This window comes from Arachis stenosperma, chromosome 5 (assembly GCF_014773155.1).
Source record: "Arachis stenosperma cultivar V10309 chromosome 5, arast.V10309.gnm1.PFL2, whole genome shotgun sequence".
NCBI classification, from domain to species: domain Eukaryota; kingdom Viridiplantae; phylum Streptophyta; class Magnoliopsida; order Fabales; family Fabaceae; genus Arachis; species Arachis stenosperma.
In genome coordinates, this window is record NC_080381.1 from 116,173,771 (window position 1) to 116,201,134 (window position 27,364).

Below are 27,364 nucleotides of genomic sequence, written 5' to 3' on the forward strand. Positions count from 1 at the left end.
CGATTGTGATATAATCGTCTTACTGAGTATCTGGCCAAAAATAGATTCAAGAATGATGATATCTGCCCATGTGTTTTCATAAAGAAATATGTATCTGGATTCATTATAATTGCTGTGTACGTTGATGATTTAAATATCATTGGGACTCCTGAAGAGATTCCAACAATTATAAAAGCTCTAAAAGAAGAGTTTGAGATGAAAGATCTTGGAAAGACTAAATTTTGTCTTGGCCTGCAGATCGAGCATACAAAAGACAGGATCTTTATTCATCAAACAACATACACAGAGAAGATCTTAAAAAGATTTTATATGGATAAGTCACATCCTTTGAGTACCCCAATGATCGTAAGATATTTGGATGTGAAAAAGGATCAATTCCGTCCTAAAGAAGAAAATGAAGATATCCTTGGTCCAGAAAGTACCATATCTTAGTGCCATTGGAGCGCTAATGTATCTTGCTAATAATACACGACCCGATATATCATTTGCTGTGAATTTACTAGCAAGAAATAGTTCCTCTCCAACCAGAAGACATTGGAGTGTAATCAAACAAATCTTTCGATATTTTCATGGAACAGTTGATATGAGATTGTTTTATCCCTATGGATCCAAGTCACAATTAGTTGGCTATGCAGATGCTGGATACTTGTCTGATCCACATAAAGGGAGATTTCAAACAGGATACCTGTTTACATATGGTGAAACAGCTATATTATGGAGGTCCACGAAACAGACGATTGCTGCAACATCCTCTAATCATGCCGAAATACTGGCGATTCATGAAGCTAGTCGCGAGTGTTTTTGGCTGAGGAGTCTGATTCAATATATTCTGTCATCATGTGGACTGATTGATCATAAGATAGCTCCAACTGTTCTGTTTGAAGATAATACAGCATGCATTGCTCAACTTAAGGGTGGATACATCAAAGGTAATAGAACGAAATATATTTCTCCCAAATTCTTCTTCACTCATGATCTTCAAAATCAAGGGACAATTGATGTTCAACAGATCCGCTCAAGTGACAATCTGACAGATTTATTCACAAAGTCACTCCCAAAATCCTCCTTAGAAAGATTGGTACATGAGATTGGGATGCGCCGATTTCGAGACAATAAATGATGTCGACAAGAGGGGGAGACTGTACTCTTTTTCCCTTGGTCAAGTTTTTTTCCCATTGGGTTTTTCTTGACAAGGTTTTTAATGAGACAGTCCCCATCACAAAGGATTTTGTACTCTTTTCCCTTCACTAAAATTTTTCCCATTGGGTTTTCTTTAGCAAGGTTTTAATGAGGCATAATCCTAAATCGACATCCAAGGGGGAGTGTTGTGATAAAATTACTTACGTGGATGCCCATTTATGATGGGCGGTTCATATTTTTCAAGAAAGAGTACATTTAATAAGCTTTTGAAAAAGCTATCCTATGTACATCTATAAATAGAGGATTAAGCCTCTGAAAATAACACACAGCAATAACAAATATTCCTACCTCTCTCTTCTTTCATATATTATAATATTATAAAGTCTATTTTTTTCTCTCTCTCCATGGGTGCTAGTATATATATATATATATATATATATATATATATATAATATTAATACATTTCTATTAGTGTGAGATATTGATGTGGTGAAAATTATCTATTTACATATTTTATTTTATATCTAGTACATCTACCTTATTTATTTTACAACAATTAAAAGATCTTTAGATGGTTCTATGATATAATTAATGTGTTTCAAAAATTTATTTTTATCCAAACTTTTAATTACATGTTAAATAACGTGAATTGATTAAAAACATGATTATTTCGTGTTAAAATATATTAGTTCAAACTAGCAAACTCCCTTTTCATATTATTCTAAAATTTATAAATTCCTTTGTTAAAATATCCAATGATAATAAGAATAAAATCTTATTCTACCAGATGAAATCTACTATATAAATCATTGATCAACTCATCAAAGTCTCTGCTTTTAACTATTGGGGTCTGTCCCAAGTACTTTTATATATAAATGAAGCAAACTCCTGCATGCTTCATTGCATAACTGTGAAAATAGGGGCAATAGCAAATTGCTCTATGGTATCTTAACTATCTATATTGTCATCTATTTATTCAAACACTCCATCAATGCCAACAAGAAGTGACATCAAGGCATCGCATATTTTCAATTATCAATGATATCTTGCTCATATAGAATGCTTTCTTTGACCATGTAGTATCTTCCAAGGGGACTAGAAATTTGTTATTGAACAAATTCTCCCGGTAACAAGAACTTTGATGTAACTTTGCATCACTGAACTCTTACTCCATTGTGTCTACTATAAAGTTTTAACTTGCTTCGTAAAAATCCACATGAATGAAGCTTAAGAATAACTTGGAATAAATTTTCGATTACATTCACCTTTTTCAATATCTCGGTAAGTTTCATATGTTCCACCTGCTCCTCACCAACACCACCAACAAGCATGCCATGATTGATTAGGGACAGACGTTGAACCCAAAAAACAAGTATACAATATATATTGGGCAAACTATTCTAACATCAATCTTAAAAACATTCATTAATTCATTAGTTTCTACCTTTTACCAAACACACTACCAGTCTTATAAATATTCAATAGAACCTACCGATCATTCGTTTTTTTTTTTTTTTTTCAAGTCCTCCATAAACTTGCATCTTTAGCTTCATGTTCTTTTGTAAAACACTTTTTAAGATGATTGAAATTTGTGTCACTTATAAGAACTTCGATTTTGCAAGATGAAGACTGAAGTGGTAAACACCAAATAGTGAGCAAATTTCATTCTCTCTCTCTCGATCTTAAATCCCTTCTCTAATGTATGCACTGGAGAGATAGGTAAGCAGTGGAATATCATCACAGTTCATCCATCATAATGACTTCAAGGTCACCACATCACCTATGCCTTATCATCTCTGTGCCTAATAACTGTGTTTCATATCACACTCTCAGGCAGTCCAGTCTTCATCGCTATCATTATCATCGGTATCATTATCATCCTAAATAAAATAAGAAAAAAAAAAAACATAAAATACAGTTCAGATGCTTGAAAAACTAGCAGTGGTTACAGAACTACATGCATGCAAATGCAACCATGTGTATCAGGAACAATTACCTCTGAAGCATTTGAAAATTCTTCAATGTCATCATCATCATCATCATCGTCGTCATCATCATCATCATCATCATCATCATCATCTTCAACCTATATTGAAAAGTGCCAAGGAATCATATTGCAGTGCAAATGCTAATTCAAGTTTTATTAGAAGAGAGCATAAGAGGGAGAGGTTCATAGATAAACGAGTACATTTTCAGAATAGGCAGTGTATTGAATCCCAAAGTGATCAATGGGAAAAATATCCCAATTCAAACATTGTGAAAAAAAAGGGACTAAAACCCTAGTATACGATATAATGCGAAACCAGAGACAAACAAGAAGCAAGTGCAGTCATGCAGGTACGGAAAAATCAGTGATCAAAATTCAAGAAAGAAAATAAAGTCAAAGCGTGTTCCTCAAAGTATTAGTAGAAAACTTAAATATCAAAGACAGAACAAAAGGAAATTGAGAGATGGCAAAATGCAGTTTGTGGCAAACAATCATCGAAAACAAAGCTAATCCATGAAAGAACGGGAGAACCAGTAGAAATTCTAAGATTTACTTCCTATATAAGTTGCTGAGCTGTTTAACATTACGATAAGCATCAACCAATAAGTAAAATCATGGACTTAAAAGGGAAAAAGTTACCTTATGCCCCTTGCGTTTTACTGTAATATGTTCATCTGAAAAATAGCATACACGGTAAGTTTGCCAAAGTTGTTAGTGAATGACTTATTAAGATAGAAGATTTTAGAAACTTTAGAAGACGAAAAACCGACATTTAGTTACAGAAAAGAAGCAGCCTTTAATGCAGATTGGTAACTCCCTAAAAAGAAAAAAAAATATTAACGGTTGAGTTGTTTCCGTATGACCTCAAAGTCTTGGGTTCAAGCCATAGAATCAGCCACTAATGCAATTATTAGGTTAGGCTGCCTACATTACACCCTCTAGGTGCAGCCCTTTCCCGGACCCTGCGTTAACATGGGATGCTTGTGTACTGGGCTGCCCTTTGGACAGCTACATGAAGAACAATAAGAAAAAACATAAAATGTCTTCCTAGTTTCTACTGATTTGTTGATGTTCAGGCAGGGATTATATCAGAGTTCAGAAAACAACCATATATTGCGTAGGACATGACATATCAATAGGGCCAAAACTTATCTAAGATTAATAGCTACTCAAAGTTTACGGAGGACTTCCAAAGAAACATCCATAGATCCATTCATCTTAGATTGAATTTCTACATTTTTAATAATGATGAAAACACAGCCAATAGAGAGTTAAGTTGGATAGGAGGATATTCACCGAAAGTTTTGTCCTTGGTCTTCCTTGCCCGTTTTTTGGTTCCTGCATCCTGTAACAATAGCCAATTTATTAGCTTTTATCATATTCCAACGTTGAACCACTTACTGCTATTAAGATGATTCTCATCCCACTTGAAGGAAGAATATTCAGGAAAATGAGGACCTGATCAATCTTTCTTTTTGAACCACCAGGCTGCAATTTCTGGCCAGTAACTGAAAAACACCAATAGTTTTATCATTCAATTTTCACAAATTCAATTGCTGAAAATTATATAAAGAAACAAAAGTTTTACAACCTTTAGATGATTGAGGTTTCCTTGTTGAAGCCTTCTGAAAAACAAAAAGGAATTTGACCATTAAATATATACAAGCATATCAGATTATTCAAATTCATCTTGGTGTGAAGGAAAGATATTAAGGTCTTCCAAAGAGTATCATGCAGAGATACTTGATTGAGATGAACAATCATGTGTTCTCATTGCATGCATGGATATTTATCAGAAGTGAAAAATCTCCACGTTTTAAAACAGGCAACCTAGACATTAGACAAGGCTCCCACCTAGTGATGTTTAAGGAAAGTAGATGTAGGTAGATTTTAACTCATGACTTCCAGGTCACAAGGTAAAGACCTTATTCTTGTGCTGATTTACATGATCTAAACATGTATTTTTAAGGTTTTGAAAATTGTTTATATCAATCCCAGTCCCACCCATATCTATTGACCCCCGCCCCCGCTCTCCCAGCAAGGAAGAACCCCACCCAACCAAAAAAAGAAAGAAAAGAAAAAGAAGCAAGTACATCTTCAAATCTTCCAAAAGAATATTAGAAAGTGGAGGTCATATGACAAAATCTTAGATCCATGATCAAATAAGATTTGATTTCAAACCACCATTAAAAGACTACATAACCCAGTGTCTAGCAAGAGGCTAAGAAACATTTTCTTAATTAATCAGAGATGCAATTCAAAAAGCACCTCCATATCTTCGATGCCCTTTTTTTTTTTTTATAGAAGACCAAACTTTCATTCATAGAAATAGCCAGAGGGCACTTACCAAGAAAAAACATAAGATCTACATCTAAAAAGACTAATAAATATCTTGTATGTTGAACTATAAACTGAGAGGAGGCGCAATATTCGACTACAGAGAATCTTTAATACAAAAAGAAAAAGAGTAAACTAACATTGACATATACTGAAATTAAATGCTGGTCCTGCTTACAGTGTCAAAACCTTACCTTCTCTTCTGCTTTCTTGAATAATGTGCCTATAGTAGGCTGGACAAGTGAAGCATTGTTTCTAGACACAACTTCATTATTTGCAGTGGCTGAAGCAGATCGTGGAACTTCCTTAGATTTTAAGCCTGAAGCATGCTCTTTATTTTCCTCACGGACTTGATCCACTTCTGTTGTATCCTCATTATCAATGTCAACAACTGCAGGGCATGGACTTTTTCCCTGTATTGATGAGTTAACAAAGAATAAAACTTCAATATAAAATATAAGATCAATGAATTTCTAAATTCCGACATTTTAATGATGATCAAAGAAATAAAAAACAAAAAGGACAAATAATGTTGAACACAGTTGCAAGTAATGAGGGTAAAGTATTAAGGGAGTGGAGTTTTTTATGAAAAAATTCTACGTAGAATTAAATCCTGAACTTTTTACCCCCAAATATCAAGGGGATCCAAAACAGACTATTAGAATTATTCAATCTGGTGATCGTCTACAATAGCATCAACTTGTACCAATTTTTCTTCATCTTCAGAAAGGTCGGGGCTGCTTGCACCAGAACTATCATCAGAGGAAAGTTCTGTAAATCTGGTCCAAAAAAAGAACCACATAAGTACGGCCTTCAGTCATAATAATACTAATTTAAGTCAGATCATCCTCCTAAATAACTCAGCAAAATAGTTTAACAGAAAATTATATATGAACATTTTAGCACTAAGTTTCAAGGCAGATTAGGCCCCTGGTTCCAGCACAACTTCACAATATGGCAATAATGTGTTTATAAGAGCACCACAACTTTTCATGATTTTATGTCCAGTTAGCAATACGCATAAAGAAATATGGAAGAATTCTGTTTACACATCAACATTATCATCAACAAGAATTAAAAATCCTTTCTTGAGTAAGAGGAGTTGACTACATAGATTGAAGAATGTCTCCTATTACAAAGCATGTCCATAGGCAAGCATTTAAAAATAAGGAATTCTTAATAATTTTATTTAATCTCCTGCTATCATGACCAAACCATGATACTTTTTCATGACTTTATACTGGCACACATCAAGTAAACTAATATAGAAGAGGGTCATACTTATATGATTTTCTTGTAATTCTTCCTGAATGGCGGACTGGGACCGTTTCCTTCATATCTTTTGAATTCATTTCACTATCTGATAAATCATTGTCAACTGGTGTCTTTGGTGAATCTGATTCTGCACATTGAATTTTGGTTTTGTGAACAGCTTTATTAACTGCAGAATTTGCACCTGCACCCCCTTTAAAGTCATATTCAGCTTGCTGTCCCTGAAATAGAAAGAAACTCCAAACAGTTGTATCAGCCACACAAGAGAGGGAGGAGGAGGCATGGAAGGGGGGAGATTTCATTTTTCCTTCATGCCAAATATAGAAGCACGCAACAGTTGTCTCTATAATTAGGTAACTGTGACATTGTAAATATTGCTAACCTCATGCAATTCTTTAGGAAATTCCAGCTTAGCTTCTTCTGGATTCTCATCTTTCCTCCCAATCCACCATGCATCCGAAAATACAATCTATTGAAAGCATGAAATTATCAATTACTTCATGCAGAAAATCCCAACTACAGGAAACACACAATTGCAAATGAACAATCAGAAAGACATGCATAAGATCATAGTTCCTAGACTAAAAGCAAGAGATTCAGGAAGAACACAAAGCATTGTTAGATATAGACATCTGTATGTTACATAGGCATAGGAATTGAAACTACATTAATTTATACAATGAAACAACAACAATAACAACAATGCATTTTCCCGCTAACAAGGGAAAGAATACCGCTGTGTCTTATGATAGACCATACTGTTAACTACAAACCTATTCACCCATCATGAAATGAATATATTAAAAGCCTGTGATAGGAGGTAACAAGGAGAAATTTATTTAGTTGAGCACCTTAAGCATCAATCTAACTTGCACTATCTAGATCAGGCGTCAACAAAAATGAAGATAACAATGAAGTGGGATAGAAAGCCAACCATGTTATCAAAAGAATCTTCGCACATTACATTCTTCCCACCTCTGGAGAACTGTAAAGTCAGGTATCTGTTCTTGGGATATACAATAGTACCAAATAACTTCATTTGGCCCTGGAAGGTAAGAGAAATCACTTCAGAAACCGAAACATAAAGCAACAAACCCAACACTTATAATCCATCCAAAGCAAGCAACTGCTCATACTCATACTATTTCACAGAAACCCAAACCGACCTTAGTACTGAAACTATAATACAGTATTTACATTTTACGTGGCGGCTATTCCAAAACCAAGTTGTTAGAATTAGTTACAAACTGCAGTAGGCAGTTAAATCACAATTGGTACAAAACCCGGGTAGATGATCGCATGATGAAGATAAAATATCTCCTCATTCTCTATTTTCAGTTATTCTCTCAGTTCCTTCTCTCTTTCTGCCTCATCATAGTTGACCCTAGCAACTAAGAACAACAAAATCGCATCCTTCGAAACATTTAAAATAATGCAGAGAGTAGCTAAACTATACACTTTTTTTTTTTTCAAATGAAACACGAAGTTAACCTAAATAAGAGCTAATTATACTATCTCTAACACACTACCATCTCGCTCTCAATTACAAACAAAACTCAAGTAAAATTTCATTTTAGCATAAAAAGTTCAAATTAAATTTAAAAATGGAGATAACCTGCGGAAAATCGAGGTAGAGAATAGGGTTTTTCGTTCCTAGATCCGTGAGCTCGCCGATCTTACCGCCGGCGATGGGAGCAAGGAGGCCGGGGAACGAGAAGAGGAACCTTGTGCTCTTCCTCTGAGACTTCTTGATGATGTCCTTACCGTGGTGCTTCGCCACCGTCGATGACGGCTTCAGGTGGACGGAACCGGCATCGCCGTCGGGAACGTCGGAGAGAATGCCGGTGGAGAACGCCAACGCCTTGAGCCTCTTGCGCTCAATGGCTTCAGAGTTTGTTGAGGGATCCATGTCAGTTGCTTCGGCTTCGTCGACGTTCTTCTTCTTTCCGCGCGCCATTGAGATTCTCTTCTTCGGCGCTCACAGTCAGAGGCGGGAAATAAATTATTTTTCTTCGTGTCAGCTTTAATTAATAATTATCACTGGGTTTATGGTTTGGTTCACTTGTTTTGTTTCAGGCTTTCAGCTTGTTCTATCAAAACTAAATAATACTGACAAATAATATTATTCTATAACAGTATAACCTCTTTTTCATTTTTTAAATAAATAAAAAAGCTATAAATATTTGTGCAGCACAAGTTAAGAATATGTTTGAAAGTTTAAATAATTGCTATTTACTTTATTTTGACCTACTAAAATTTAGTTAAGCAGATTAATGAATTATATCTTAAATAGTATAATTTTTTTATATTTATTTAAGAGTTTGCGATTTCGAATCTTTTTATCTTTAGTTAAAAAAAATAGTTTATAACAAAATAATTTTTTAAAAATTATTTATTTTTACATTTTGATATATATTAAGTCTCACATAAATAAGGAGATATTGAAAAAAGAATGTTCCAATAAAATTGCTAAAATTAGATTGCACAAACTCTGAACCTTACACTCAACATAGATCGGTCTCAATCATTTGATTCTTTTTTCTTTTGCAATTTTCACATCAAACTCACACTACAGGCCAACTGGGTTTTAGCTTTTTCTTTGCCATAGTAGCAAATTAAAGTTAAAATTAAAAAGAAAATAAAACAAAAAAGAAGAACAAAGCTACTATATTGAATTTTACAGAAAGAAAAAAAAAGGTTCCATTTCTCTAATCAAACTTTATTTCAGCTAATTAAAAACACTCGCTCGTTAATTAGATTTTCCTCTCTGGGAATGGGAATTAATCTCCCTCCCTTTTCCTCTTCTAAGTTCTAACTACTGCAACGCTTTTCACACTCTCACTCTCACTCTCGAGAAGAACCTTCTTTATGGTTACTTTTTTTTTTCTTTTTAATGTCCATTAAATTCAGAATGCGATTCTGAGAATTCAAAAAAAAACTGCAGAAAATGCGAAGCTAGAGTTGAAGCTGAAGCGGATTTCCGAAAAATTAGGGTTTCAGGGGGTGCATTGTGCTTTTTCACTTTTTTGTTTTGGGGGAATGATAGCTCATGGCATTTGCGAATGCTTCAGCGATCGCTCCTTCATCTCTGCGTTACTTTGCTCGCGTTGGTTCCTTTGATTTGAAGGTTCCATTTTCGGGTATTCATGGCGATGTGGGTTCCGGGTTTTGTGGTTCTTCATTCTGCGTTGGGTTACACGCGGGGAAGAGTGATGTTGTGCTCGAAAGGAGAAGATTGAAGCCCGTTGATACCCGCATTATTGAAAATGCTCAGTTGAAATCAACTGTTGAAATCCCTGTTTCTTGCTACCAGGTAACGGAAGCTACCTTTTTTAGTCCTTTTTTATCCTATTGTATCTTTATATGTTACTTTCATTGAGGAATTGGGAAGGAAGGACAATGAATTATGGGCAATCAAATCCCGGATGTTGAAGAAAAATAATGGGAAATTTAGCTCAATTGTGTTTGAAGTCATGGAAGAAGAGAGCACTTGATTGTTGACTTATTGGTGGTTTATAAACTTTTCTACTGAAATAATATGGTTAATTTATTCAAAGAAAAAGTATGTCACAATGTCAGAGTTGTACTGCTGAATAAAGGGAGTAGAAGGAATCTTCATCTTCTTATCTTGTTTTCCATCTTTTTCCTATTATACTGTAATGTTCGACTTGGATGCTGGATAGTGCTTATTTACAATTAATATTTATGTTTTTTGTGCTGTTCATACCATTTTGCAGCTCATTGGTGTTCCTGATCGAGCTGAGAAAGATGAAATCGTTAAAGCAGTTATGGGTTTGAAAAATGCAGAAATTGAAGAGGGTTATTCCTTGGATGTTGTTGCGTCTCGCCTGGTATAGAAATGATCATCAATTGGTGGTATCTGAATTGAGTTTCTCTTATTTCTCTGATCTGAAGTTGGTTTACAGGATCTGCTGATGGATGTCAGGGATAAGCTTCTATTTGAGCCAGAATATGCTGGTGATCTGAAGGAAAAGATTCCCCCTAAATCCTCCCTTCGAATTCCTTGGTCTTGGTTGCCTGCTGCCCTGTGCCTACTTCATGAAGTGAGCTTGACTTAGTCATTTTGGATGTTTTTCTTTTGGTTTGTTTGCATGGTTTCTCTAGCTTTTTTTGGGGATGAAATATTTATTGTGTCCTTTATATTTCTTCTAATTAGGTTGGAGAATCAAAGCTTGTATTAGAGATTGGACGGGCGAATCTTCAGCATCAAGATGCCAAACCTTACACAGATGATTTGCTTCTTTCTATGGCACTAGCTGAGGTATGAAATGTGGACCCAGACATCAAGATATTACTTTCTCAATTTGTAGCAATCTTGTTATGTACCCATTCCTTATCATAGGTGTTTTCTTTAAGTGTGCAATTGCAAAGGCTGGCTTTGAGAAGAACAAAGTTTCTCAAGGTTTTGAAGCTCTTGCTCGCGCCCAGTGTCTTCTAAGGAGTAAACCATCTCTTGCAAAAATGACTCTGCTATCCCAAGTAAGAAACATTTTTAGAGGGTATAATTTCACTTAAGATCTCTGTGTTATTAGCTGGTTTTCTGTATATAACATATTAACATATACCAAACAAACGCGATATTGGACTATATAAATCTAATACAGTCTTTCAACAGAAGAAAAAAGATAATTAATGTCCACCAATGTAAAATGCTATACTCTTCATTGTTGTTTCCACAACTGTGGCATATTAAGTGAGTTCTTGGAATAATTCAGTATCTTATTTAGTGAAAATATTATTGTGCACGTCAACAAAATCAATAGCTATTGCTTACAATGATTCAGGAAGCTTCACTAATATGTACTTTAGGCAAGCTTCATGAATATCTTACTATGTGTTGTCAATAACTATAGTATTTTTACATATTAATATCTATAGAGTACTTATTTAATTTTGCAACCATTTATCACTCTTGGAAGTCTCCATTATGTGTTCATGACATTCTTAATTGTTCACATCTTTCCTTTTTCATACTTGTTTTTTGCTGGAGAAGTAGTAGTTCCTGCATTCATGTTTGAAAACATTTAATTTTGAGACATCAATCTCTTTCCTCTTTGTATTATCACATTTCATATCTCAAGATTAGGAATGGAACACACCCTGAGGATGCTTTTGATGATTTCTAGATTGAAGAATCTCTAGAAGAGCTTGCACCTGCTTGCACCTTAGAACTTCTGAGCATGCCTAATTCTGTTGAGAATTTTGATCGAAGGCGAGGTGCTATTGCGGCTTTGCGTGAATTGCTCAGACAGGGTCTTGATGTTGAAGCTTCATGCCAAGTGCAAGACTGGCCTTCATTTCTAAGCCAAGCATTCAATAGTTTGCTGGCTGGTGAGATAGTTGATCTTCTACCTTGGGATAACTTAGCAGTGATGCGAAAGAATAAGAAGACAATTGAATCACAAAATCAAAGGGTAGTAATTGATTCAAATTGTTTATATAGAGTATTTATTGCTCATTTGGCACTTGGATTTTCAAGCAAGCAAAAAGAGTTGGTAATACTCTTCTCTGAAGCTTAATTATTATAGGGATATTTGAATTCTTCTCTTATAGTCCATATTTCATAGTGCTATCTAACATTGGCTTTGTAAGTTTCATGCTAATATTAATTGTTTATGTTAATATATGTAGATTAACAAAGCAAAAAACATATGTGAATGTTTAATAGCTTCTGAGGGCATTGATCTGAAGTTTGAGGAAGCTTTTTGCTTATTCCTTCTTGGCCAGGTATTTTCTTTCATTTCATGTTAACTCTATTAATCATTTCGGCCTTCCAGAAGCATTTAAAAATTATGTTGCAGTTTTAATTTATATCCTCCCTTTACATTCCCCCTGGAGTTCTTCATCATAATTCATCAACTTTTTTTGGCCTTAAATTCTAGGCTACAGAGGCTGATGCAGTTGAAAAGCTTAAGCAGCTTGAGCTGAACTCAAATCCAAAACATAAATCGGTCTTGGGAAAGGCAATAATGGATGCTTCTGTTGAAAACCCATCATTGGTATTTCTCTTATTCATGCAGCTTCTTATTTTGGTTGCCACTCTGATCATGTATTTTTTTAATTTTATGCGGCTTTTTTGGTATTATGTAGCATGCGAAGTTGGTGATAGTTTTAAACTTTTAGCGACACCACCTCATCTTCCAGCAGCCCCATTGTAGTGTTAGTCTGTTAGATGACCTTAACGATAGACCTGGGCTCCTCCTGGCCAGTGTCTGTTATTATCTATCAGATGGGTTTCCAAAGTAGTGTATCTTAGATTACTTAATGCTTTTAATGTCTAGCCTAAAATATAATGCATATTTTACTGCCATACTTTTCCAATAATTTACGTAGAGTTTTCTTTCATTGAAAATTGGATTTTTATAGTCGGGAAAAAAATTAACAAACTTCTGTTCTGATTAAGCTTCATTATGTATTATATTTTTTCCACAAGATAACAGCTGTAATGCTTCAAGAACAATGTTTTGTCCTTCATCTTAGTGTTTTGTCATAAAATTTAGAGTTTCTGTTTTCTTATCGAAGACCACTTGCTGAAATTAACCAGGAAAAATGGCTGAAGGATTCTGCACTTGCTTTGTTTCCAGATACTAAAGATTGTTCTCCTGCTCTGGTGAGATCCATTGTAGTAGTAGTAGTAGTAGGCAACAACTCATCTGCTGCCTCCTTAATTTTAACAAAACGTCGTATTTCGATCTACATCTTTGCAGGTCAATTTCTTTAATGCTCAAAAGAAGTTTCCAGGAAGCAAGAAAGGTACTGGAGCTCCACAATTGGTGCCTACTATATGTCATAGACCTCTGTCCTCATCTGGTTCGTTAGAACGAAGAGATCTCGAGGAACCTCGCTCCTATACAAGCTCTTCTCCAAATATAGGGTATGCAGTCAAACAGCTGACTCCTACTGATTTGCAGAATTCATTGCTATCTGGCAAAGATGAAAATGGAAGCAGTCTTCACGAATCACCTGTTCAAGTGAACAGAAGTCTAGGCACTCATCGCAATGGAATTTGGGATGGTCCCTACACTCATCCACACATATTTGGAAGAGTAACATACATTACTGTACTTGGTTGTATTGCTTTTGCTACTGTCAAGTTGTTTGGAATGAACTTAAGCAAGAGCAGCTCTCATTGGACTTCAACTAGAGCCAATAATAACAGTGCTTGGACAACAGATTCTTCTGCTGACTGCACTATGGGCCCTGCTTACATCAGGGGTAGTAACATTGCTGGCAGAATGAAGAAAATCTTTACAATAGTTAAGCAACCATTTTTGCACCAGTCCGATGCCGGAAATCAAAGTGATTTGCGCGCCTCTCTTAGCAAATCATCATCCCATGTTAATGTGTACAGGAGGCTGATGATGCCTTTGGAAGAGGCTGAAAAGCTTGTTAAACAATGGCAAACAATCAAAGCTGAAGCTTTGGGACCTAGCCATGTAGTTACTCCCCTAGCTCAAGTCCTTGATGAGTCCATGCTTGCTCAGGTAGCCTATGCTATGACTATTATTTAATCTCCTCTCATTCAAATTCTTGTTTGCTTGTAATGGGTGATTTCTGGAATTTGAAGTCAAGATACTCATAATTTGTTGGTTTATGAAAGTTAGAATTGAATGAAATTAAGTAAAATTATCACATAATACAAATTCATTCATCACAATAAAGAGGGGGGAAAAACTAATTGGTGCTATCTTTGGCAGTGGCAAGCTTTGGCTGATGCGGCGAATGAAAGATCTTGTTACTGGAGGTTTGTTTTGCTAAAATTGTCTGTCCTACGAGCGGACATTCTATCAGATGGGAGTGGAGTAGACATGGCAGAAATAGAGGCTCTCCTAGAGGAAGCAGCGGAACTAGTTGATGATTCTCAGCAAAAGAACCCAAATTACTATAGGTATATAGTTTACTTGCATAACCTTGTATTTTTCTGTGATCTATTGGCTAGACAGACCTATCATTTTTGCTATCCTTCATTATTTTCTCCATTCATTTTCCCCCCTTTTCCTGTAACATTTTGCACTACTTCCTGGCTTCTGTCATTTTTTCCTTAACTTCAATTTTTAATTAATTACAGCACTTATAAAGTTAAGTATATCCTCAAGAGGCAAGAAGATGGATCATGGAAGTTCTGTGAAGGTGATATACGAACACCATGATCTTTGGCTTACCACACCAGGAAATAACTTACATTGCTGCTAACTTTGGTTTATTTAGGCAGATGATTACATATATTTTTCAGTGTATACTGTATAAGGTAAGATGACTAGGTTTTCTCTTTTCACTTTATAAGGAAGATGAATAGGCTGTCCTCCAACCCCTCCCTTTTTTTTTGTCGATTAAAGTGTAAAGAACCGATTGATTGACATATTCATTGTAGTGAGGAGAAAATTCTGATAAAATTTTTTTAACGAAGTAATGTGAAAATAAATTATTATGGAGTCCATAGTTAATGTTTTCTTCTATGTTAATGATATACTTATAGTGTTACCAGTGTTTTTCATGACAAGGAAATATTCTCTTTAGTTAGGCTTTTTTCTTTTTATTATTTCTTCTGCAGAATTTTAAGAATAGCAAATACAACTAAAAACGTGAGATTTGAGTGTTGTATCTGCGCAACTGGTTAGGAACTTAGGATGGATATATTTTGTCCAAACGAATCCCCGCTCTAAAATGATTCTAACTCTAGGTTCTTCTAAAAGTATGAAAACACTGATGCTATGCATCTTGAATAGATTGCTGAAAATGCGATTGCTAGCTACATGTTACAGAAATATGTGGTTGCAATCCGATTCAGAGCCATAAAAGTTTATTCAAACAGTAAATTTCTGGCAACAATTCGGTCTCTGTAACAATTTTTCCCGTGAAAAAATTAGAGTGAATTTAGTACTTTGAGCACTTATACTTTAATTATATATTTCCTAGATTATATATTAAGAAAATTTATGGATTAACCAAGTCTCATTTTGCTAATTGCTACTATAGCAATGTATAGACTATAGAGTTATTTTGATTTTTTTAGTATCATTTTCTAGTTGACCAAACCAAAGATTAATCTATAAGCCAATTTGAGCTCTATACATAAAACAAGTAAGTTAACAATTCAATCAATCTAAGTTGGTTATAAAGTATAGAGTAATCAGTACCAAAAGTATTATGTTCTTATGAGATATTGAATACCTAAATAAAAAAAGTCCAATAAATAATAGAAAAGATAGTGAAACATGGGATAAAATAGACATGCAATTACATTTAATTATGTGCTACCGAAAAATAATTTTGTTTTCAGATAATAAACATAAAAATAAATTAGTATTTAATAGTGGACAAAATGTGATTAGAATTTTTTTTTTAAGTTAAGAATGAAACTGAAATTCGCGACTTTTAGATGAATATGAAGAGATTATGCCATTTGAATTATAAGTCGTTGAAAGATGTGATTAGAATATCAGATGTTAATGTAAAATTCAAATACATAAATATCCGTTACACATATATAATAAGGTCGTAAATTTATATTTTTAATAGATTTAACAAGACAAATTAAATAAAAAATAATACATATCAGTTTTTTTTGGCACATGAATGATATCTATACATGAATTCGATTATTCTTCCCCAAACATCAATAAGCCCAAATGTTTTAGCCTTTTAGGCCAAAATTCTTACTTCAATTATTTCTTCTTTTTTTTTTGAATTTTTATTTTATTTTAATTTTTTTGTCACAGAAAATTGCGCTTGCCCTAAGGAAAGCAAATTAGACAAGTGAACATCAGTTGCAGAAAAGCGAGCATAGAAGAAAACTTCACTGCATTCAAAGTTTCAAACTCAACACAGATCTGAGACAGAGACAGTGAACAAGGACGAACAAGATGGGTCGCCAAGCGTTAACCAAGCTGATCGCCACCTTCGCCTCCCGCCGCGGCCACTCCATCCGCCACTTCACGGCGAGTCCCACTCCCTCCCCCGCCGTCTTTGTTGACAAGACCACCCGCGTCATTTGCCAAGGCATTACCGGCAAGAACGGCACCTTCCACACCGAGCAAGCTATCGAATACGGCACCAAAATGGTAATCTCCCTGTCCTTCCTCCTTCCAACATTTCCGCGATCAGCTGAATTTGTTGACCCATTTTGAATTTGGATTAGCGATCCTTAGGTTCTATTCGTTTGTTATGTGTGTGATGTTGAAACTTGAAATGAAATAATGTGTCAGTGAAATGAAGGATTTGAACTGAATACGTGGCTGATCTCTATGTGTTTGATGTTATGTGCGGGTGATTAGGTGGGTGGTGTGACACCAAAGAAGGGTGGTACGGAGCATTTGGGTCTACCTGTGTTCAACACTGTTGCGGAGGCGAAGGCTGAGACGAAGGCCAATGCTTCAGTCATCTATGTTCCTCCACCTTTTGCCGCGGCAGCAATTATGGAAGCCATGGAGGCTGAATTGGATCTTGTTGTTTGCATCACTGAAGGCATTCCCCAGCATGATATGGTAATTTTCTCACTCTTAATGTCAAATTTATAGGATACTAGTACACCAGATATATAGTAGAATTGTAGAGATTGATTCATTATTCATAATGCCCTAAGTATATGAGCTTCACCTTGCCTTGCCTTGCCTTAAGTCTCATTGTTTCAATAATGAAAATTTTCTTCGAAGTTTCTAATGAACTTGGAAGTTATATGTTATTTCCTTTTTCAATTTTAGATGACTGTCTATGTTGTGTCAGTGTGTCACGGTCAACGAAACAATTTTTGAGGTAAACATGTATAGACATGTGTTGTCTATGTTTAATGCAAGATTCATGTGTGTGTGACACTCAAATGATGCGTTGATGCTTCATCGATTTTGTTATACTTTTTTTCTTTTTTATGTTAAGTTGGTATTTACATGGCTTAAGACAGCATGTCATATTCCATCTATGTAGTTCCAGTATAAATAGTTATTATCAATTATTCCACATTGAGAGGAGCTGATTGGGATCGCCACAATATATGTGTCTAAAGATAGTATACATAGGAAATTCCACCTAGTGAGAAAGAGTTTGGTTGTTATTGTATGCTTAATTGGGCATTATGAATTAATCTCTTCTATTAGGTCAACGGTATTTGGAACTTACTTATAACAACCTATGTAAATAGAACTTTTTTTCCTTTTTATTCCGAGATAGGTTTATCTTATTACATGTAGAGGTTTTAATTGTTGCTTCTTTGAAATCTATTTCGTTCTATTTATAGGTTTGATATTGTAGTGTTTAGTAGTGAAAGATTAGCTTGACAAACGCATAAAACTATTGGTAGTATTAATGGATATGAGAATCTGGACTTATGGACTAATATTAAAATATCATATGAAATCTTATGTTTGAACTTGAGCGATTGCTAAGCACCATTACACTAGTGTAGTTTACATATTGCTCACTGCTGCTGAAAATATTACTAAAGTTATTGTGTTTATGCTAGGTAAAAGTTAAAGCTGCTCTTAACCAGCAGTCCAAAACTCGTTTGATAGGACCAAACTGCCCTGGTATCATCAAGCCTGGGGAATGCAAAATCGGAATCATGCCTGGTTACATTCATAAACCTGGCCGTATTGGAATTGTATCTCGTTCTGGTACCTTGACATATGAAGCGGTGAGTCATTATTTTGATTTCGAGTTGAATATATAGTTTGTTCAATAGTGGATGCAATTGAATTTTTTGGCTAAATGGTAAGTGTTGTTTGTCTGGATTGGGTTCTTTTTAATTTTTTTCCCAAATTTTTCATGGGATATGATATCGGTAGTATGTAGAGGAAAATATTGGCACATACTACTGGGGATACTGATGTATCTTTTGCCACTTTTCTTCAGTTGAAAATTGGTTCATGGGCCTACTGCTTTTCCACTTGTGATTATACCATTCATAAAATATTTATATGCCACTTCTTGTATTATCATCTGTTTTGGTTCACTCCAGTTCTTAGTTGGAGCACGATAATCAACTATAGGTTTCAATGGATCAATTTTCTTGCTCAGTTTCTTGACATTTAATGCCTCTACTTGCATGCATCTTTTATAATTTTAGTTTAGCAGCACTGATTCAGCATTCATGTTTGTTACCAAATAGCTGGCTTTTATTCCTTGGAGTTATTATCATTTGAATATTCAAGTTCATTTTGATTCATAATTAATGATGTTCATTGTTTAACAAAGGATAAAGTATGTGTTCTTAACTATTTAGGTTTTCCAAACGACTGCTGTTGGCCTTGGACAATCCACTTGTGTCGGTATTGGAGGAGATCCCTTTAATGGAACAAACTTTGTTGATTGCCTTGAGAAATTCATTGCAGACCCTCAGACAGAAGGTATGTTGTCATATTTTATCTCTTTTATTGTCATTTATATTACTGCATGTTTTGACTATCTTCTGATCCTTGGCAGTGACTTCTGTGAGTATTTTCTTTGTGTCGTGAAGTGTTTCCTCTGGGAATTATGGGGTAGAGTCATTTGTAAATTCTTTCTGTTTGTTTAATTCAGGTATCATTCTTATTGGAGAGATTGGAGGAACTGCAGAAGAGGATGCTGCTGCATTAATCAAGGTTTGTTTTTAATTATTAGCTGTGCATACGATTTTGTCTTTTACTTAATTATCAGTATTTGAGAAATTAAAACATGTTTTTGATCTTGTGAGTAAGGAACACAGCTAGGCTTTCATAATATGTTTCCTACATTATAATTATGATTTTGAGGAAAGTATTTATGTTATGCTGAATTATAATATGAGTAGAACTTGCTGCTGCAGTATTCTGTTCCAAATTTCCAATTGTTTTAACTTTTAAGTGATAGATTACTCTTTTTATGGGTGAGTGGTAATTAAAGCAATTCATTGCTAGCCATCACTTCTAAATGTTATCTTCTTCTTGGTCCAACATTTTCAAAATTTTATGTTTTGTTGTTATTCTGCTTGTATTAACTAGGTCTAAAAGCTTTTGGTTCATTCATTTTGTTATATATGATCATGTGTAGTAGAAAAAAGGTCCATATATTGTTGGCATATATTAAATGTTATAAGGTGTTGCCCGGTGATATTTATGCTACATATCATAAACATGCTCGGTTATCATGTTATTTTAGACTACCATGTTGATGTTAGGCGGTTCTTAACTTTGAAATGGCATTCTATACAGGCAAGTGGTACCGAGAAGCCTGTTGTTGCATTTATTGCTGGATTAACTGCTCCCCCCGGCCGTCGTATGGGCCATGCTGGAGGTAAGGATATTTTATATATATGTGGAACTGATGACTTGTAGTGGAACATACCAATGCGGCTTGTTGCTTGTTTTGGAGAATTAGATAGCATAATGCATGCTTATTTTGCTCCTTTCTCTCCATGCCATGGGTTTTAGTTTACAATTTATAACTGATATTTATGGATGTTCTTAAATGCCGCAATGTCAGTTGATGGCTTTTATTTTGCAAGCCAAGGGATTTTGAATTTATTAGTTTAGTTAACAAGTGACAATTATTAACTACTATATGTTTTCCCTTTTAGTTTGACCAAGAACTGTGTTGTTTGATATGAATGAGTTCATGTAAAGCATCTTATGCTTAAGCCTTAATGTGCTACAATTTGCTTAATACAGAGGAGGCACCCGTAGTTTGTTGAGGGGAGAAAGTATCGTTCATTTCGAAACTGTTCTATTAAAGACTGAAGTTCTCATTGAAAACTGCGCTATAGATTGGAGGAGTTTAGTTGATATTTTGGCCATTTAGCTTTGGGATACTTCTTAGTTATATGTTCATTTTACGTAATTTTATTATGATTGGTATTAAATCAACCATACATCCTGAATTTGTTTGTGCTCGTTTGTGCAGCTATTGTCTCGGGCGGCAAGGGCACCGCACAAGACAAAATCAAAACCTTGAGGGAAGCTGGCGTCACCGTTGTGGAGTCCCCTGCCAAAATTGGAGTCGCTATGCTAGATGTTTTCAAGCAGAGGGGTTTGGTGCAATAGTTTGGGTTCATTTGACTTTTAATCAAACCATATTGGTTTTTGTTGTCTATAACACAATCGGAAAACTTGATCCCCATTGATAGCAATGGGACTTTTTCCTTTTTCCCCCAAAGAAAGGCTGAGAGGTGCATTAAAATAAAAAAAAGTTAAAAAGTCATTCAAGATTCTTCGTATTTCCGGCAAGATTGTTATGGTCTCTACCAGTTTTGTGGCACCGATTTGTAAACATCTAATTTATCATTTGCAGTGAATTTCCAGCAGCTTAAAATTGCTGTTTCTGCATCGGTAGCCTGCAACTGGGTACTTCTGTGCATGTTTATGGTAGCTTTGTTATCAATACGCATTATGATATAAAGTCACCCTGTTGCAGTGACTTTCGAACTACCTAAAATTGTTCTGCAAAGTTGGTCACCTATAATGTTTGTCTTATGATTCGCTGTGGATAATCTTGGGCATACATATGTTGTCAACTTGTCATAGTTTGGTACGTCATTGTAATTCAGTGTGGACTAGAAACTAAAAAGTGATAGTAACGTTCAAAGAGGCAAAAAAGAAGAAAAAGAGAAAGAAAAACAGATTTAGCAAGTTATTATTGGTTAGAACATTGGCAATTAAGGTATCTATTTATTTTAGAACATCCATAAGTTTTGAACAAGAGGGAACAATATTATATTAGCCTATGGATTGTATGCACTATATAATTTGATGATGCAAAAATCAGGAATTTTGTAAGACTAGTCTTAAATGCTATGCTGACTGGTACGATAAATAAACCTCGTTCTACATATCTCAATCTTTAAGTTCTAAATCGCACTTCAGCTCTTGCTGTTGAAGAATTACCATTAGTCGAAAAGGGCAGTTTTTTGTCCAGAAGATGAAGTTCATCGCCTGTGTGACATTAAACACCTAGTTCTAATGTGCCATCCATAAAAATTATTTTGACGAGTAAACCGCTAAAAATGTTTTCAAATTATCAACAAAGTACTCTATATATATATATATATATTCAAAAGAATTTTAGAAATTAGACTTAGATATAAATATGATTAGAAAATGAAATAGATTTATCCTAAAAATTTGATGATGTTTACTATTTTTTGTTAATGAAAAAAATCCATTTAAGAAATGAAGAAAGGAAATCTAAAAATCAAATTTTGGTTCGGATTTTTGGTACACTTTTAAGTATTATCTAAATGTTGTCACAAAATTTCGAATCATATGTATTAATATTTTGTCAAATACAAAAGTTATTTTTACTTATAAAAAAATGTATTTTTTATTATTTTTAAAGGGAATTAATTTGTCTTAGATTTTTATTTTGATATACAGTCAACGTAAAGTAATTTTACACGTGTATTTAATCACATAACGTCACATTAGCATAAATAATTATTTGTTATATTGACCACTAAATAATCATCCAAAAAATAGATATAATTCCACAATTGTATTAAACGTTTACATAGTCAATACACTAAAAATTAAACTTTGTCTTATAATGATACTTTTTAAAAATTTAATTATCTTATAATAAAATTTATTAAAAATTTATTTGTCGAACACATTAAAATTTGATTGAAAACAATATAAAAATTAATATGTTCGACGAAGTATCAAAGATTTCTAAGATAAAAATTTATATGACACCAACATATCCAATTTAAAATTCGTTGAACCAATTTAAGTATTTTCTGCTGAAATTGTTTTTCCTATTTCTATTTTTGGTTAAATGTGTATGGTTTTCTTGTCACCGTCTGTATTGGGCCTTGTGCTCTGTAGCTCATAAGCTCAAAGCTGTGGTCCAAAAAACCAAGCATAAAGTAACCTCGTTTTTTTTTGGGTCAATCTAGTGTGCAGATGTATTTTGGTACAGATTTACAGATTTTTGTTTTTATTTGGTTAAAAGTGTATCACTAAAAGTGTTGCTTAAAGAAAAAGTGTTACCCTTAATCGTTAACTTAGCTCTGATACCAATTTTTTAAATGTTATTTCTTTTTCAAAATTATTAACTCTTCATATTTTGCTTTGAATAAGTTTATAATTTGTATAGATTTGGTTGGTGGTACTTTATAATTTGTAATTTCATAATCAAAAGTATTGACCATTTCTGATTTTATTTTTATAGTTTTTCAATCTTGTTTTAGTTTATAATATTCTTTTTTGCATGGATTATTGTATATAAAATCTTTTATCTGTTTGTCTTTTTCTTTAATATAATTTTTCAAATCCTCAAAAACTTCTTTTATTTCTACACTTTCTGTTGTTTCTAAATATCTTTTTAATTTTTCAACTTCCTTCTCCATTTTTTCTTTCAACAGCTTTAATTCTTTTAAGTCATAATATGGTGTTTCAGGCATTTATAAATTTTTTAAGTTTAGCTCCAACTTGTTTATATTTGTTCTTATTTCTATCCTTTTTATTATAAGGTCATTAATTTCGAACTGAAGATTATTTAATTCCCGTTTATACTCCTTTATTTTACTTTTTAATTTTTTCGCCCTTTTTCTTTTTATTTTGTTTTCTGGTCTTTCAACCTTTTTATATTTCATTATTTATCTTAGAATTTCTGCAAATTCTATCATTGATTCATCACTATTTTCTAGAGATTCTATTAATTTTTCTAACTCTTCAACTTCTCCTTTCAATTTGTCATAGATTATTTTTAGAGCTTTAAATGCTCTTTGATTTATTTCAGAAAACTGTAAATAATTTAACCGATTTTCTCTTTCAAAAAGCTCTTGTTTCTTGTCTTGATAGGTTACATATATTTTTTCTTTATTTATTGTCATAACTTAGTGTTTAGGGTTTCATTTAATTTTTCGACCTTTTTTGTTAATTCTTTTATTTCAGAATTTTCTTCTTTGATCTTTAACTTAGATAAACTTAAAGGGCTATTAATTTTGGATTCTCTTATTTGAAAATTCGATGAAACTAATTTTCCTGATGGTTCTTTTAGTAAAAGAACTGGGTTTTCAATAGCTTTATATTTTGGTATTTCTGTCTTTACAATTTTCTGAAATAATTCATCGACATAAATTCTTTCTCTGTTTTTAAATATTATACTATGATGGCTATTTGTTAAAGCATAATTTATTGCATATGTAATTGAAAATGGTTCATCGTCTTGTTCCATTAAATTCTTTCTGTGAAATTTATAAGCCAAACTTATAGATCTTCCAAGATTTTCAGTTGATAAAGGTATAGCATATCTAAGATGGGCATTAAATTTAACATTTACGTTTGCCAAGTTTCCATGAACAATTCCAATTATTTGATCTATTGGGTCATCAGTAATTCTTTTGTCACAGATTGCTAAGCTTATTGGTGAATTAATTCCTTTCATATATGTAGATTTGATTAGGACTTGTATAGTACTAATATGAATCCATCCAATTTTAGATTTTTTTGTTGATCCTTAATTTTCTCAATCTGTTTACTCAATTCTTCATCATTTATCAAAGCTATTTCAAGTTCTCCATTAGCAGATTTTATCTTTATAAGGGCTTCAAGTTGAATTTTTCCATAGTATATTATATTTTTTCTATTAAAAACTTCTTTTAAAAGATTTTTTTTATTAAAATTTTCATTTGATTTGAGGTTTAATTCTGTTTGTAAAACAGCCTGTTTTTCATTATCTAATAAGGCAGATAATCTATAATAATCAGATTCTTCCGTTAATTCTAAACTTTCTAAATAATTCATAACTAAAAGATTAGGATAAAGGCGTACCTTTCTGGAGAAAAACTTTCTTTATTTAGAATATTTTACATAAGATGTTTTTATCTCCAGAGGGGAGATTGTAGATACTAACTCCAGAGGGGAGTTTAGAATTGGGTTTTCCTAAGGGAATTCTTCTTCAGACTATAGAATCGCCTTGGCAGCTTCCTCCTTGCTCTCCTAGCATATGAGTACTCTTAGCCTCCTGCTTTCTATTGTCTGATGCCTTCTACAATTGCCTAAGCAACCTATTTATAATGGTTGGGTCTGATGGACAATTCCCATCCTTACCCTTCTTATGACGTCATTGCTTACGTCATTGTTTATTATCTTGCACCAGCTACATTGTTGGTGCTCTATGACCTAAGCGCTTACGTCACTATGCAATAATGTTGAGAGATGCTTCATATGTGCTGTCCTCCTCTTTCATCATGTGACCTTCAGATGTATTGTCTTCTTCCTTTATCATGTGGGTTGATTCCGTTTTATTATTGCTTTCTTCAGATAACTCTGAGACACATAGCTGGCACTTGTGGTCTTCTCTGTCTTTTATCAGATAGCAGATATTCCTCTTTATCCCTTCGGGGAGTTTTTCTAAGAGTCCAAATAAGTTGTAGAATGCTGATTCAAATTCCACTAAGAGTCTCATCTCTCTTTCTTCAATTTCATTCCTTTTACTGGACACAAGTAAAGTATTTCTACTTTTATAATTGATTCTTGTGTGAGATTTCCTTGTTATTTTTTGAGTTCTTTCGAAGACCCTTGCTAGTGTGCTGGCTAGTCTTCCTTCATGACTGTAGATTGTTAAATCTTGAACTTGATCAATTGGTTGAAAATTTCCTGGGAAGACGGACATGAATATTACTTGATGTGCTGAAACCAAGCATTCTTCTTCTTCATTAAAAATAGGTTGACTATTCGTAAATTTTAGGGATATATCCCTTGGATTTACGTTGTCAATCATATTTTTAAATCTCTTTACTGCATCAATGAATCCTGCAGGAAACTCACTAATAATTTTCAGATCATTAAAAATAAAAATTGTATCAATTAATCCATACTAGAAAAACTGATAGGTGTCAGATGGGAAAGCATCTGGAAATATAACCAGCTTTGTTAGCTGTTCTTTGGCAATAGGATAATATCCCAAGATTGCCCTTTTTTCTTCAGTCCAATTCAGGACTATGTTAAGGGTTTCTCTGAGATTTGATCTACAGACCCTTTTCTTTTCCTTGATTTTAGCCCTTGTAGCAATGTTTCTTATTATTCCTGTTCTCTGGGTTTGAATTGGAGCTTTATCTGCTCTTTTTAGGGTTTGCTCTGGATGAAGAGCTTCATATTCCCTGAAAGATTCCTTTGCTTCTTCCAGTGTTAAAAACCCTCCTTTATGAATTATCCTTGATTGATGTGTAAATGGTGCTGCTTTTTCCCAGGCATCATATACTCCTTTCATGGGGCCATTATAAATTACATAATATTTTTTATCTTGGGTGGATTTTTTGATAATTTCAGCAATTGTTTTATTTTCTGGAATTTTTTCTTCACCTGATTTGTCCACCACGCTTAGCTGGCTGAACTCTGATATTTTTGGTTGTTGTGTTGATTTCATTGCTTCGATGGCCTTCTTAAGAGATTGGATCTGTGTCCTTATTTGCTGACAATACTTGCATTTTTCGAGTTCTTATTCGTATTTTTGAATTTCTTGATCTAACGCGTTGTAGACGAACTCCATTCTCTTGTTAATGTATCTGCAATAACATTTTTGTCACCCTTGATATATTCAATTTTTATTGGATATTGTAACAAAAATAATTGCCATCTTACCAATCGTCCATGATTATAATCAACTTTTAAATTATATCATATGAAACCTGTTAGGTAACTTGAATCTGTCCTTAATGTAAATTCTCTGGGTAGTAAATCAATTTTCCATTTCTTAAGAGATTTAATTGCTGCTAGAGTTTCCTTTTCATGAGTGGTATATCTCTGTTCTGTTGGAGTAAAAGTCCCTGAAATATACCTGCAAAGTAATTCCTTTGGGAAATATTTAGAATCTAGTGATTCTTTTTCTTGTTCCAAACTTTTTATAGCTTTCTTAGCTTTTAGACATCCTGACCAGGTTATGTCTGAAGCATCTGTTTCTACTATTAAGTAGTCATTTTCTTCTGAAATATAAAGTTCTGGAAGTTTTTCACAAAGTTCTTTAATTCTTTGAATTTGCATACTATCGTTTTCATCCCATTTCCATTCTTTTTTAGTACTTATTTTTGGAAATAAACTTTTAGTGTATTCTGTTATATTCTTTAAAAATCCTTTATCGGAAATATAATTTATACACCCTAAAAATCTTTGTAATTGTTTTCTATCTTCTATTTTATTAGGAAATAAATTTACCTTTTCTAGAACATTTGGTTGAAGTTTTAGCTTACCTTGAGTAGATAGAATTAATCCAAGAAATTCTATTTCTTGTTTTGCTATTCTTGCTTTCTTTTTGCTAAGAACTAATCCTTTTTCTTTACATCTTTCTAAAACTATTAATAATTTTTGAAGATGATCTTCTTTATCCTGTTTTGTAAAAATTAGTATATCATCAATGTACACTAAAACAAATTCATTTAATTCTTTTAGATTTTCTTCCATAAATCTTTGATAAATACCTGGGGCTTGTTTTAATCCGAATGGTAATACATTCCATTCATAGAGCAACACACTTGTTGATTCTTTTGTTGGGCAAGTAAAAGCAGTTAATTTCTTTGTTTCTTCGTCTAAACGAAGTTGCCAATATCCTGATTGTTGGGCAATACCAACATTTACAATTTTCTTTTTTATTCGGGCAATAGTTATTTCTTTGTCTTTTGTTTTTATTATTATTTTCTTTTCTAAAATATCTCTTTTTTCTCCA

At 33.6% G+C, this 27,364-nt stretch overlaps 3 protein-coding genes across 6 annotated transcripts; 2 read left to right on the top strand and 1 right to left on the bottom strand.

The window, feature by feature from the left end:
- Window positions 1-2,048: 2,048 nt before the first annotated feature.
- On the bottom strand, window positions 2,049-8,808 carry LOC130979195 (DNA-binding protein RHL1). 2 transcript variants are annotated; one of them, XM_057902572.1, is made up of 12 exons: window positions 8,352-8,808; window positions 7,671-7,781; window positions 7,119-7,205; window positions 6,746-6,957; window positions 6,171-6,243; window positions 5,659-5,877; window positions 4,719-4,749; window positions 4,586-4,635; window positions 4,424-4,472; window positions 3,767-3,801; window positions 3,137-3,226; window positions 2,049-3,020 (listed from the first exon to the last, which is right to left on the bottom strand). In XM_057902572.1, exons 1-12 carry the CDS (start codon window positions 8,691-8,693, stop codon window positions 2,970-2,972), a joined length of 1,350 nt encoding a protein of 449 aa, XP_057758555.1. In that variant the 5' UTR covers window positions 8,694-8,808; the 3' UTR covers window positions 2,049-2,969. The 2 variants fall into 2 exon arrangements, with proteins under 2 accessions (XP_057758555.1, XP_057758554.1); XM_057902571.1 differs by having other exon boundaries at window positions 2,202-3,020; window positions 4,719-4,752.
- A 591-nt stretch (window positions 8,809-9,399) lies between these two features.
- On the top strand, window positions 9,400-15,187 carry LOC130979437 (plastid division protein CDP1, chloroplastic). 3 transcript variants are annotated; one of them, XM_057902884.1, is made up of 13 exons: window positions 9,404-9,607; window positions 9,681-10,049; window positions 10,474-10,587; window positions 10,663-10,800; window positions 10,914-11,018; window positions 11,114-11,236; window positions 11,884-12,252; window positions 12,389-12,484; window positions 12,640-12,756; window positions 13,302-13,367; window positions 13,465-14,241; window positions 14,455-14,645; window positions 14,826-15,187. In XM_057902884.1, exons 2-13 carry the CDS (start codon window positions 9,786-9,788, stop codon window positions 14,905-14,907), a joined length of 2,442 nt encoding a protein of 813 aa, XP_057758867.1. In that variant the 5' UTR covers window positions 9,404-9,607; window positions 9,681-9,785; the 3' UTR covers window positions 14,908-15,187. The 3 variants fall into 3 exon arrangements, with proteins under 3 accessions (XP_057758866.1, XP_057758868.1, XP_057758867.1); XM_057902883.1 differs by having other exon boundaries at window positions 9,400-10,049; XM_057902885.1 differs by having other exon boundaries at window positions 9,400-10,049; window positions 11,129-11,236.
- Window positions 15,188-16,478: 1,291 nt separating this feature from the next.
- On the top strand, window positions 16,479-20,902 carry LOC130978955 (succinate--CoA ligase [ADP-forming] subunit alpha-2, mitochondrial). The gene is made up of 7 exons (XM_057902288.1): window positions 16,479-16,818; window positions 17,032-17,241; window positions 18,213-18,383; window positions 18,972-19,095; window positions 19,268-19,329; window positions 19,918-19,999; window positions 20,606-20,902. Exons 1-7 carry the CDS (start codon window positions 16,621-16,623, stop codon window positions 20,743-20,745), a joined length of 987 nt encoding a protein of 328 aa, XP_057758271.1. The 5' UTR covers window positions 16,479-16,620; the 3' UTR covers window positions 20,746-20,902.
- Window positions 20,903-27,364: the final 6,462 nt, after the last annotated feature.